General features: G+C 36.1%; 1 protein-coding gene across 3 annotated transcripts; it reads right to left on the reverse strand.

The window, feature by feature from the left end:
- Positions 1–1,943: 1,943 nt before the first annotated feature.
- On the reverse strand, positions 1,944–11,694 carry LOC129900794 (F-box protein At3g58530). Of its 3 annotated transcripts, XM_055975844.1 has the most exons (13): positions 11,389–11,694; positions 11,175–11,234; positions 9,766–9,849; positions 9,229–9,359; positions 9,049–9,124; positions 4,991–5,061; positions 4,616–4,702; positions 4,383–4,455; positions 4,206–4,273; positions 4,055–4,123; positions 3,619–3,724; positions 2,376–2,478; positions 1,944–2,283 (listed from the first exon to the last, which is right to left on the reverse strand). In XM_055975844.1, exons 1-12 carry the CDS (start codon positions 11,533–11,535, stop codon positions 2,413–2,415), a joined length of 1,038 nt encoding a protein of 345 aa, XP_055831819.1. In that variant the 5' UTR covers positions 11,536–11,694; the 3' UTR covers positions 1,944–2,283; positions 2,376–2,412. The 3 variants fall into 3 exon arrangements, with proteins under 3 accessions (XP_055831819.1, XP_055831818.1, XP_055831820.1); XM_055975843.1 differs by having other exon boundaries at positions 1,944–2,478; positions 11,389–11,693; XM_055975845.1 differs by lacking the exon at positions 11,389–11,694 and having other exon boundaries at positions 1,944–2,478; positions 11,204–11,234.
- Positions 11,695–12,868: the final 1,174 nt, after the last annotated feature.

Here is a 12,868-nt window from a genome sequence, read left to right on the forward strand (position 1 = left end):
TAGTAGTAGTAGTAGTAGTAGTAGTAATAATAATAGTAATAATAATAGTAATAATAATAGTAGTAATAGTAGTAATAATAATAATAGTAATAGTAGTAATAGTAATAGTAATAATAATAATAGTAATAGTAATAATAGTAATAATATTATTTAATAATAGTAATAATAATAATAGTAATAATAATAATAATAGTAATAATAATAATAGTAATAGTAATAATAATAGTAATAATAATAATAATAGTAATAATAATAATAGTAATAGTAATAATAATAGTAATAATAATAATAATAATAGTAATAAAAAAGAGAAGACAAGGTTGAGAGAATTGTAGAAATTCTTATTCCGGATAATATGTTGATACATTTGGGTTAAGGGAGTCTTATTTAAGAAAAAAATGTGCTTGCTTCTAGGGAAAGAATCTAGTTAGATACAACTTTTTCCTTCTTCACCTTTACTTCAATAAGAATACCATTTCTTTTACTCTTCAAAGCATAAATTTCAATAAAAATACTGGATTCAATAGTTAAACAATCAACTTCGAACACTCAATATCATTTCAAGATTCAAATTCTAACAATAAAGAAGTTACCAGCAAATGGAGGTTTGCTTGAATTTGGATTTAGGCATAAGGGATTGGGAAAAAGTTTAAACGTTGGATGTGTATCATCCATATAAAGCTTTAAGCACAAAAAGAAATTGAATGTACTCATCTTTTCTGTGTAGAACATACAAGTGTCACATTGCTAAAGTGTTGTGTATTAGAGACGCTTCATGAAGTGTATGGTGTTTAAAAGATTTCCCATGAAGAATAGGTGTGTAAATGGGATTTGGCTATAAGTTGAAGGAGTAATACTATGTATTGACCCTATTTTAAACTAAGTATTACAAGTGTCAACACCAACGGCTTGTCAATACCAAAAATTGGCTTCAAACTCGATGCTACTTTTGCACTCAGCCTGTGATACGTCTCTGGTGCTTTGGCTGCTGTTTCATAATACCTTGGTATGTAATAACTCAACCAACTAGTGATATTATCTGCTTAATTAGGCCTAGGCCCACACGACTTTAAAATGCACAGTAAAGTCTAAAACTTAGCTTTCTTATGAACTCATCATGGGGAATTTGTATGGGGGCAACATACTCTTCGGAGACAACAACTTTCATCCTTATACTAGGATTAAGGCTTTTCTTTAAGGGCATAGATGGAGAGAGGATTACAAGATGGAAAATCAAACCCTCACCAACAAGGTGAAAGTTCATATAATCAATCAACTGAGCTACTAAGATTCAATGAAGGCATTTTTAAACCTTGCTCCTAACTCAGATGCTCAGGTTTTCTTTGACTTCGCCAGCCACTCCAAAACTGGTAACAGCACAAGCATGTAGGAGGTAAGTGTACTATTTTCTCCCACTTACTTCACAGCATACCTCTGCTATCTTAACACTAATCTAGTTCTGTGTTTTCTATGACTTCCTGTCATTTACTCACAGTTATTGACAATCTGGTGGTGCAACATTTTCACATCAGATATTTGTTCTGATGAGCATGATTTAGTAAAAGATACTAGCATTTTATATTTCTGAACTTTGATGCTTTTATATAATGTATATTAGTATGTCAATCCACGTTCAAGATTGTCATGCTTTCTCACTTTGTTCGTCGCAAACTAGCATCTTTCAGGAAATATTTTATTACGATGGCCACTCAAACAGTACTAACTGCAGTAAAGAGCATCCCCTCCCAGCCATTCGAAGAGAAATACATTTGTCCTCCCACTGGCGAGTGAACTCACCGTGAGGGAGGTGAGATGAATTTCTCAATTCCCCGGAAGAACTAATGATACTTATCCACACTAAAATATCCAGAGGAATTTACCTTCAGACAAGAGAAGAAGAATATGCTCACCAAACAAGGAATAAAAGACCTTAATCTATTAGCTTCAGATACGAACCATAACATATCAATAAAGAAGGGAATTGACAATAATACATCCTCTCCAATAAAAATTTACATGAATCTACATAAAACATGTGTAGCTCCATGAAGCGCTTAAAGTTTAGGAATTAGTAAAGCCACAGACCATGCTAAGCAAAGATATTTGTAGAAAATACAGCAGCCTGGATCGCATAAGAGATAACCATAACGATGAGCGTACAAGGAATAAATAAATCTTTGCCAGTAAAAGATGAAACTAAGTGGCACATAAAGTATGCTAGATTGCCCTATTTTATCTTTCGTAGAAGCAGATAAGCTAACTCCCTGTTCCATTCTTTTTCTCCTGTTGACAATAAATCAAGGGCTCATGTCGTAATCCATTAGCAATTTGGGATCAGTTTCTTTCAATCACTCTGTGCTAGCTGAGATACTCACCAAGGAAGAGCAGATGAAATCCTTGACAAGTCCCAATTTAGCTATGCACTTTGAAGCACATCAGGTTCGGGAATAACTTAAGCAGTAGATCACGGCTGCGATTCTACAAAGTAATGTACCAACAGTAAGAAAATCATATGAATCATGGGGAAATATGAGAAAATGTGCAAGGGCATATGGGAAGAGCAGGGACTTCCAGCTGACCAAGTAATAAACTTAGAAAACCTACTGGGAAAACCATATTGAAAGGCTTAGCTTTTAATTGCTAAATAGCACAATCCAGTTATTTTCCAACTTTATCACATGTGATTTTATGAGCCAATATTCTAGGAAACAAAGGAAACTGCTTGCACATCGCATTGGAGCGAGATGGGTGAAATGGAGACTCGCGTACAGGGTAATGTGTGATAAGAATGTGTCAACAAAGCTTAAAGGTAAGTTCTACAAAGTGGTGGTTAGATCTACATTTATTATATGGAGCAGAGTGTTGGCCAATCAAAAACGCACACGTTTTGAAGATGAAGGTAGCAGAGATAAGGATGAACATGAGCAGATGGATGTGTGAGCATATTAGGAGAGATAGGATAAGGAATGAAGTTATACAAGACAAGGTGGAAGTAGCCTCCATTGCGGACAAGATGACGGAAGCGAAGCTAACATGGTTCAAAAATGTGAAGAGGAGGTGTGTGGATGCACCAATAAGGAGGTGTGAGAGGCTTGCTATAATAGATTCAAGGAAAGGCTAAGGAAGGCCGAAGAAGAACTAGGAGGAGGTGATTAGACACCCATTTTCAGCTAACTAAGGACATGACCCTCTATAGGAAGGTATGGAGGTCGAGGATTAGGGTAGAAGGGTAATAGGTAGCTGAGTGTTGTAGGAATTCTTGTGGGAGAGGCAAGGGCTAGTCTCTTCTCCTTGTTTGGTAGTATTAGTTAGTATTTCACGTAGGATTTTATTCTCCGATCTTTACTAGTATTTGTTCCTTTATTTGTTATGTACTTCTTGTTATTTTGTTGTCGTTATGTTCTTTCCATTCCTGCTTTGGTTACTCTTTTATTGAACTGAGGATCTACTGAAAATAGCCTTTCAACCCCACAAAGGTATGGTAAGGTCTGTGTACATCCTACCTCCCCAAACGGCCAAACCCTACTTGTGGGATTATATTGGTTATGTTGTTGTCGTTGTTGTATTCTAGGAAACAAAAGTGATAGCATGGCTGGAGTTTCTAAAGATATTATGTACCTTTATATTGATGCACCCATTCACATCTAGGGTTGTAAGTGTATTGGAGCAGAAGCTAGAAAGCACCTCTAAGCACCTGTCAGAGACCCCAAGTATCCCAAACAAACTGCAGTAGCAACATAAAAAGAAAAGAAATAAATATAGTAGTCAGTTCACTGGAAGGTCACAAATTTAGTCATTACAAAAATAGTCCAGTTCATTAATGAAATTGCAAATAAATCTGCAGTCAATAGGAATTGGTTATACTTTATATATTATAATTGCTTAAGCCGGAGGCCCAATGACTACACAAACATTGGAGTATTCAAAAACAGGATCTCTATCTCAGTTAGTTCACAAGATAGGATATTTGTCAATTTTGTGGAGGTGCTGAAGTACTTTAGCATAGGTCATTTTGGTCTTCCTATTTTAGTGATAATTCTAGGTCCACATTCACCTTAATAATTCAAGAGATCTGCAGCCTTGAGCTATTGCTATGACCCCAACATCACTGACTTGTACACACCTGTAAATGTGAATATATATCGGTCCAATAACATATCTCCTTTTGCTACAAATGAAAATGAAAATATACTTAGGATACATACCATGTCAAATTGAGAGACACCAGTTTTTTGCACATCGCTATACAAGAAAGCCCGTCATCTGTCAGATTCTGAAGGACAACTGGGGTTAATAGTAATGTCACTTAAACAGTTTTGATATTGCACTAAGCAATAGCATAACCTATGAAAAGCAGTCCAAGAAAATGCTGAATACTATACCTGAGCACCACAGAGATCCAGGAATCTAAGATGAGGCAGACGAGACATCATCTTATAAGCTTCATCTGTTAAGCTGCAAGAAAGAAACGAAGCAGATTGTCTGAGTAGAAAAACTCAAAACACATGCAAATTTGTGGTAAACCATTGAGTGGTACAAAAGGTGCATTCACACGATATGCAATGAAATGGAACATATTTTTTGACAGTTATTATAAAATGAAACAAGGGGTTACGTGGAAAGGGCATAAAGGTTCAAATTCTGAAGAGAAGAGCAGTTCAGCAAAATCCGCTGCAAACCAGAATCCGTCATCTTGATGCACCTAGTCACACCAATCAAAATCAGTACAATCAAGAACACATAATCGTATTTGTTCCCTCTCAAAAAGGTCATAAAGACCAAACAATTAGAAATACTCTCAAGATACTCAATTATAAGTATCCTTCTTAGAGAAAGGGAGGCTTCTATTATCATCACCCCTACAACAGATAAAGGCCTAAAGCCAAGAAAGGGAACCCTTATGTCCAAGAGATGCTATGTGTTATCCAGAACATTTAAAAACAACTCTTCCTTTAACTAATCTCGTGCAGACTGAGAGAAAATATCGAACCTAGTGATATTCAACGATTCCAATTCTTGATAATTGTCAGCAACCAGATGCAAACTCTTATCTGTAATATTCTGCATAACATATCAATACAATGAGAAATATCTTCAGCAGAAAGAGTATGGATCAAATGAAAGTAAGAGGATTTGCATAATGAGAAGCAAGTGCAACTTGTGTACATATTGCCAACTTAAACTGTTGGAAGGGCAAAATACAAATTGGATAGTTATACCTATCAGTTGAAAGAAAGAAAGATAAAGAAAAGCATAGGAAGAATTTGAAACATGTTGAGGTGAACTTCACAAACAACACCTCAGCATATTTGACGTGTATATCTGAAGAGCAAATTCGACTAGCTTGATGTATCTCGTGGTGAGGCTCCTATTAAAGTTGCAATAAGGTAAACAAGACATATTGCAATTCTAGTCAATGTAGAGCATATTGTGCATCATATTGGATTTAGGGAGCTTCTGAGTGCATCTTATGTTGCACAAGTATCAAGTCTTAGATGCATGGAGCTCTAGTCAAATGATATTATCATTAGATAAAGTAGGTGCTTGTTAGGAACCCACAGCTCTCCTAACAATAAATCTGTAAACTTCCAAACACAACACAGAAATAGGAACAACACTTCAACTATCATTTACTGCCACCAACAATTAGAATATGTTTTACAAATAGAAAATAGAGATCATTTCTAACACCCAAGGTATTTCGAGGAACCTTAACCTCCAAATCTGCCTGAGAAAATCCTAAACCAAAAAACTGACTGTCTTCCCTTCTTCCCAGTACAATTTATCACAAAATAACTACCTAAACTGCTAGTTAACAGCTATGTAACTACTAGAATTACATATAATAATTAATAAATAAAACAGTTATATTTAAGCCTTATTTTCACCCTTCTTCCTGCGGTTATAGACCTTAGTAACAACAGGTCTAACAGTGCTTTTATAACTTGGGGTGCAACTTGCAAGTGTACAAAGTATTATGTAATACTTTTCTCCTATACTTTTCAAATTTTGAAGGCTAAATACCTAGATAGCCCCTTAAACTTTGAACGATTTGTCAGTTAGGCACTCAAACTTAGTTAGACACCATTTAGACACTTCTTCCCAGGAGAACTGTCTCTTAAACACCTCAGGTTGACATAGAAAATACTGTTTTTTTCACGTACATTTGAATGACTTAAATTAAGCTTTTCTCTGCAGTTTTTTGGTCCTTTTCACCCTCATCCTTCTTCCTCACTTTTCTTAGTTTATTTACCAACTCTGCCACTACAATTCAATCCTAGTTGATAAACATTCAAATTTTCAAAATAAATAATGAAAGAACTTGAAGACCACACCATATATAAGCTTAAGTTAAGTGCTGACATGGCAAAAAACTTCCACTACAAGAAGTAACTGTGAAAAATGAAAAAGAAGCCGGCGGCACGGGATTTAAAATAAAAATGAGGGGAGGGACCTGAAAGAAGAAGAAGAAAAGGCAGGGGGAGGGATCTCGACAAAGAAGAAGCAACTATCTTTTCTTCTCCATTTTTGGTATATACGGGGGAAATCTCGAATTTAGTCATGGCCTGCTGGAAAAATGATAGCCCGACCATCAATATTTTCTGCCAGTAAATGTTCTCTTCCTCTCCTTTCTTTCAAGCCCTAAACTCACAACATCTACTAAGTTTTGACCACAAACTGTACCATGAAGAATATCAGAACCTTTAGCCAGAATAGTTGTTCGAAAAAACAAACTCCAGCAATCGACCAGAAGGCCATTTACCAGAAGTCTGCATTTCCCTTGCGGGCAACTTTCAGGTTCTTGCCATTGAGGAACCCAACAAGTTTGTTGGCTAGAAAACCTATTAACGACAAACATCGGATCTGCCGTTCACATTCCTTCCCAGTTACCATCTTTCCTCTATTTCAAACTATTGGGAGCTGAGGAATATTTTGGATAAATGGTTCTAAAATAAAAAGTAGGGGAGGGGCAGGGGGAAGGGGTTCTGATGTTGGAAGATGGGAAATTTTTCATTATCGTACTTCTTTTACATGCTTCATCGTTTCATTGCTCATTTGGCAAGTCAATGACGATTGTAAGCCATGCACAGTATGTCGGATCGGGTGTTTATAAGACAATGAAGTGTCTAACTGGTCACTGGAAAGTTAAAGTATCTACTTGACAAGTGATGCCATATTTTTAATAAACCTAGCAAGGATCAAGAATATATTTCTGATTGAGCCGAGATTCCATCTCTATTCACTTTCTATCATCTACTTTCACTTGGTAAATATAACAGCATTCTGTTCCCACTCATTTTACTTAAAATTTAAAAAGAAAACCCATTTTGCTAAACTCATTAAAAGTAAAAGTAAGAAATAATTTAATCTTACAACCTGGTTCGCATGTAAGGAATAAATAGTTTTCAAAAAGCAAGGTATGTATATATATAGATATGTATATAACTATATTTTTTTAAAAAAAAAAAAGGGCAAGGTACAAGTAGGAATAAAGTAGATTCATGTCTAGTCCTTAAGTAAGGCATCACCAAAATTAGAACATCATTATTCTGAGGATCCAGCAATTTATGAATGTCTTAAGGGGGGGTTCAATGCCTAGTAGAACTACTTTAAAAGCAGAATATACCACACACTTAGCAGGATTTGTGGTGATGGGGCACATGGAGAGATGGGATGTTCTCAGTCTGTCAATCAAGGCTTACTACTAGAAAATGTTAGCGAGGGTGGAGATGGATTTTCCATGTTCATCGGTATAGATATCCTGGACAAGTAAGAAAGTGTGATATTTTGTGTGGCTAGCAACGACGGAGGTGATCTTGACATCCGACAACCCGAGGAAGAAAGGATTACACTTGTCAGGTAGTGTTATGTGTAGGCGTGCGGGAGAAGACATATCAGCTACTTTTGCACTGTCATGTGGCTACGGTTTCATGGTGAACGGTCCTGAACTGGTTTTTAGTACAATGGGTTATGCCAAGCAGAGGCCAGAGTGAAGGAAGTGTTTTACAGTTAGGCTTTTAGGAAAAGGAAGAGAGGACTCTGAGCATGGGATGTTGCTTCTTCAGCCACTATGTGGGTTATTTGGAAAGAGAGTGGACATCTGAAACCAGAAGGGGAGCCTTGGAGTAACTGGTAAAGTTACTGCCATGTGACCAGGAGGTCACGGGTTCAAGCCTTGAAAACAGCCTCTGGCAGAAATGCAAGGTAAGGCTGCATACAATAGACCCTTGTGGTCAGGCCCTTCTCCGGACCCCGCGCATAGCGGGAGCTTTAGTGCACCGGGCTGCCCTTTAGTGGACATCTGAAACCGCCAAGAATGACACTGCATACTCGATGAATAGCCCCCTGTTCTTAGTTTCGTTTTGGAAGATCCACCATGCCCCTACTTGTGTAGATGATTGGTGGCTTTTGTTAGAGAAAAATTTCAGGGTTTAGGTTCTTCACTTTTTTGGATACTGCTTGTATAGAGTCTTTTTTCTCCTGACATCTACATGAATGTTGAACAACTGTAGACAATAATAATAATTTATGAAGGATGATAAAGTCGATTTATACAACAACAATAGCAATATACTACGTCTCAAACCCGGTCTAGTTGGGATCAACTATATGAATCATTGCTATCCATGTCGCTCCATTTAGACTGGTCTCAATCAAACATAAAAAGTTTAGATTCTCTATCAGTAGAAGTTCTCTATGTTTTCTCTATCATACAAATGTCAGACAAAACTAAAAGACTCCTAGAGAATATCAGATGAGCGTACTACCACGACTAAGCCTTAAGCCCAACTAATTGGTACCACTTACATAGATCTTTTTTCCTTCTGCTGTACCCTATTTTTCGCTAAGTCTGCATAAATTCAAGGAGTTTGTAGGCCTTTCAAGACAATTTCTTTCTATTAGATTTTAGGCCTATCTCGTTTCTCTTTTAACAGCTTGAATCACCATGGTCTCATACATATGAATGATGCATTTGGAGGTTGATGTAAGACAAGCTCATCAAGTAATCACTGAAACATATGTATAGCACATTAGAGGTTCATGTACCTTGCATCCACTTAAGTTCAAATCTACCACATATCTGCAGTTCTTCACCAGATGAGTAATGCCAACATCTGTTACCCTAAACATTCATCCAAAAATTGCAGGTGACAAAAGTTAAATCTGTTCGGTCATGCAACAGCTATATAATAATTGGGAAAGAGCATTAGATGAAGCTTGAGATACCTTACATTCCAATAAATAGAAAAGACCTTCAGTTTAGGACAAGTATTTGTCACTACTTCGATTCCCTTGTCAGAGATCCTTTGACAGCCATTTAGATTTAGAATCTCCAAATCTAAAAGGGAATCCCCACACTGCATATTTTTTGACACCACAGGAACATCAAATTTCTGTGACAAAAATAGTACCATGCAGGACACATTTAAAGTAACTTGTTACCTCAAATTACAAGGATTAGGCAATATTTTCTTTATCTTGATTATATGGTAAGATATGAATAGTTTCTACATTTTTTGACACCCCTATATACAGGTCTCCCAAGTTGTTGACACAAGAAGGAAAAAATCACTTATAACTTTTCTAAGGATAATAAAATGGCTCCAAGTAGATATTGATACTAAGTCAAAAAAAATAAGCCAGAGGTTCTAATCAAACGAGGCAGCCTCCACATTGGAACTTGTCCTGACTGGAGATTTTTTAAAGAAAATAATCTAAAAAAACATTTTAATTTCTGTGACTTTCCAATTTTCTGAATCCCACCTTGCTTTTAACATTTTCCAGTTGCTTGTCTTCAACATCCTGCACAAACTCAAGGTTGATATGCTTCACATTGCGATATCTCGGCTGCAAGAAGGAAATATAAGACAAACAACCTGCACCCTTAAGTTAAAGAAACTCAATTCTTCTATATTGCTTCTTTTCATCACCAACACAATAGAATAGCACAAAATCCAAACAAGTGTGGCCTAGTGATTATCAGTTGAAATGGAGGAGGCCACGACAAATGGTACTAGTTCCTTACTAGTGTTCCTGTTGCTTGACTAAAAAAAAACACAAAGAAGCCGATGAAGTGGCTTAGCGGTTATCTATCAAAAAAAAAGTTAAAGTTAGCCTGGCCTAGTGGTGAGTATTTAAGATGAAGGTGCTGAGACCAAGTAATCCAGTTCTTATCCTGTCAATACATGGTTTATGTCCAACTTAAATATTGGGTTTCTCTCTAGTAGTAAATTTAGAACAAGGTAGTACTACTAGACCTTCTATTGCTTGACAAAAAAAAAAGTAGCCAATGAAGCCTGGCTTAGCGGTTATCTGTCAAAAAAAATTAGCCTTGCCTAGTGGTGAGTATTTAAGATGAAGGTGCTGAGACAAAGTAATCCAGTTCTTATCCTGTCACTAAATAGTTTATCTCCAACATAAATATTCATTTTCTCTCTAGCAGTAATTTTAGAACAAGGTAGTACTACTAGACCTTCTACTGCTTGAGAAAAACGACCCAAAAGAAACAAAATATAGCAGCAACCAAAGAGAGACAGGCTTACAATTATACAATATGTGTGTTTTCTATAGGGGAAACCAACCAGAAAATGCTTCCAATTTCCAATGTTTGGAAAATATTTTCTCAACGAAAACAAGTTCCTTAAAAATGAGGAAAATGACTTCCCTAATGTAAGTAGGAAAAATAAGTTGCATAAGTGGCATTCCAAGTTGATTGTCTCCTCCCCACCCACCCAATCCCCCAACTGAACCCTTGACCATTCTCACCCCCTGCCACCCCTGTACCCTCACTTCCCATCCAATACCGCCTCCATGGTGTTTCACTAGATAACATATAAATGCTCTTGGATAATATTTTCTTGCGTACTTAAGTATGAAACTCAATTGTTCTCCAAGATAACATTTTCTAGGAAATCATTTTCTGTGGAAAACATTTTCATTCACATCAAACACTTAAACCAAAATATGACTAGTTTTATCTTTCAGCCTCTTTTCATTGATCCCAAGTTCCAGTCTTTCTCCATTCACATTATTCTCCCAGATTCCCCAAAAGACAAACTAAAGCAGTTAACTTTTCCTTCTTACGTTTTTCCTGGAACCAAAACCGATTACTCAGAAAAATCTATCAGTTCAACAAATATCCCATAAAAAACAGGAAAGAAAAGGAAACAAACCAAAGAAAGAGCTGAGACAAGGCGATCACCAGCATTACTCATCTCATGAAAATCAAGAACCTGTAAGAGAAAAAAAAGAAAAACACCACGTAAAAAAAAAGGGAAAGGGTGTTTTCGGGAATTTCCAAAAAACTCAATCGTGCAATAAATGGCAAACCACACGACAAATATAAACAGCACTAAGCAAGTCGTTTGAATGTGAAAGTGAACTGACCAGCCAGAGGGAGGGGTGAGAAAGGAGGGTACGGTGAATCGAAGGGCTGACAAGTAGAAGAGTGACGAGGTCTCTTTGTTGAAGCCTGGTGCTCACTATTTGCATCACTTTTGGCACTGTTTCTTTGTTCCAAATTGCTTCTGCCATTGCAGTAGAGCGGAATTTGACAAATGCTCAACTTCTTCTCTAATTTTCGTCTTTCTTGTCTTCTTTTTTTTTTCCTTTTGGAATGGGCCTCCTTCACATTTTGATGAGTAGGGATTGCTTAAAGCCAATATAAATTAATTGTTGACCGTGTAAAATGAGATGAAAATATAAGAATATTGAACAAGAAATGAATGACAAAATAATATTAATAGAATGTAGAGAGTTACTTTATTCTCTGGTGTGTCTTTCACAGGGGTCTGTTTACGATCTTTAATCAACTATGTTAGTACATTTTTAAAAAAAAACATTAAATAGATATATTACATTATGGAGTTAATTAAATGAAATATTCATAATTAAATAGATTTATAACACTCCTTCTTAGATGTTTATAGATAATGTGTCTCGCTAAAATCTTATTAGGAAAAATTCAGTGGAAAAAAACTTAGTGGAAAAAAAAGAGCACACATATCTTGTAATACACTTTCAGTGTTGCCTCATTAAAAACTTTATCAGAAAAACGCAATGGGATAAAATCTTAGTTAAGGAAAAAAAGAATACAGTGCGTATTTTACTCTCCGTGATGAAAAATTTATTTGATATCTTGGAGACGACTCTCATATCTTAATTTCTCAAATGTTGATGTTGACAATGCCTTAGTGAATAAATCTGCAATATTATCACTCAAATAAATCTGTTGAACATCTATCTCACCATTTTATTGAAGATCATGTGTGAAAAAGAACTTAGGTGAAATATATTTTATTCGGTCTCCTTTGATGTATCCTCATTTCAATTGAGTTATGCAAATAACATTATCTTCATACAATATTGTTGGAATCTTTTTTTGCACAGAAAGACCACATAATTGCAAAATTTATTGAGTGTCATTGATCTCAACTATACACATTATCGACTAGCTTCATGAATGATTATTATTTTTGCAGTATTTGAAAAAGTAGCAACTATTGTTTGTTTTATTGAACGTCATGATATAGTTGTATGTCCATATGTGAATAGATAATCTATTTAAGATTGGGCTTTATGAGTGATGTACCGTGTACTTACGGTACTTTTAATGCCTTAAAACTTAAAAATGTGCATGTCTTTTAAGCATATGTTAGCATGTTTGATATTGGTTGTGCATATTTTGCAGGAAACTAAGTCGGAGAATTGATTGAGGAATCATAGCACAGAAGGAAGGTAATTCTTGAGGTCTACGAGCTCAGCCTACGACTCGTCATTGGACATACGGGTTGTAGGTATTAGTCGTCAAAGTAACAGTGAAGGAAACAAACAGGTTATACGGCTCGTCGACATTTCAAAGAGGCGT

Source organism: Solanum dulcamara, chromosome 8 (assembly GCF_947179165.1).
Source record: "Solanum dulcamara chromosome 8, daSolDulc1.2, whole genome shotgun sequence".
Classification (NCBI taxonomy): domain Eukaryota; kingdom Viridiplantae; phylum Streptophyta; class Magnoliopsida; order Solanales; family Solanaceae; genus Solanum; species Solanum dulcamara.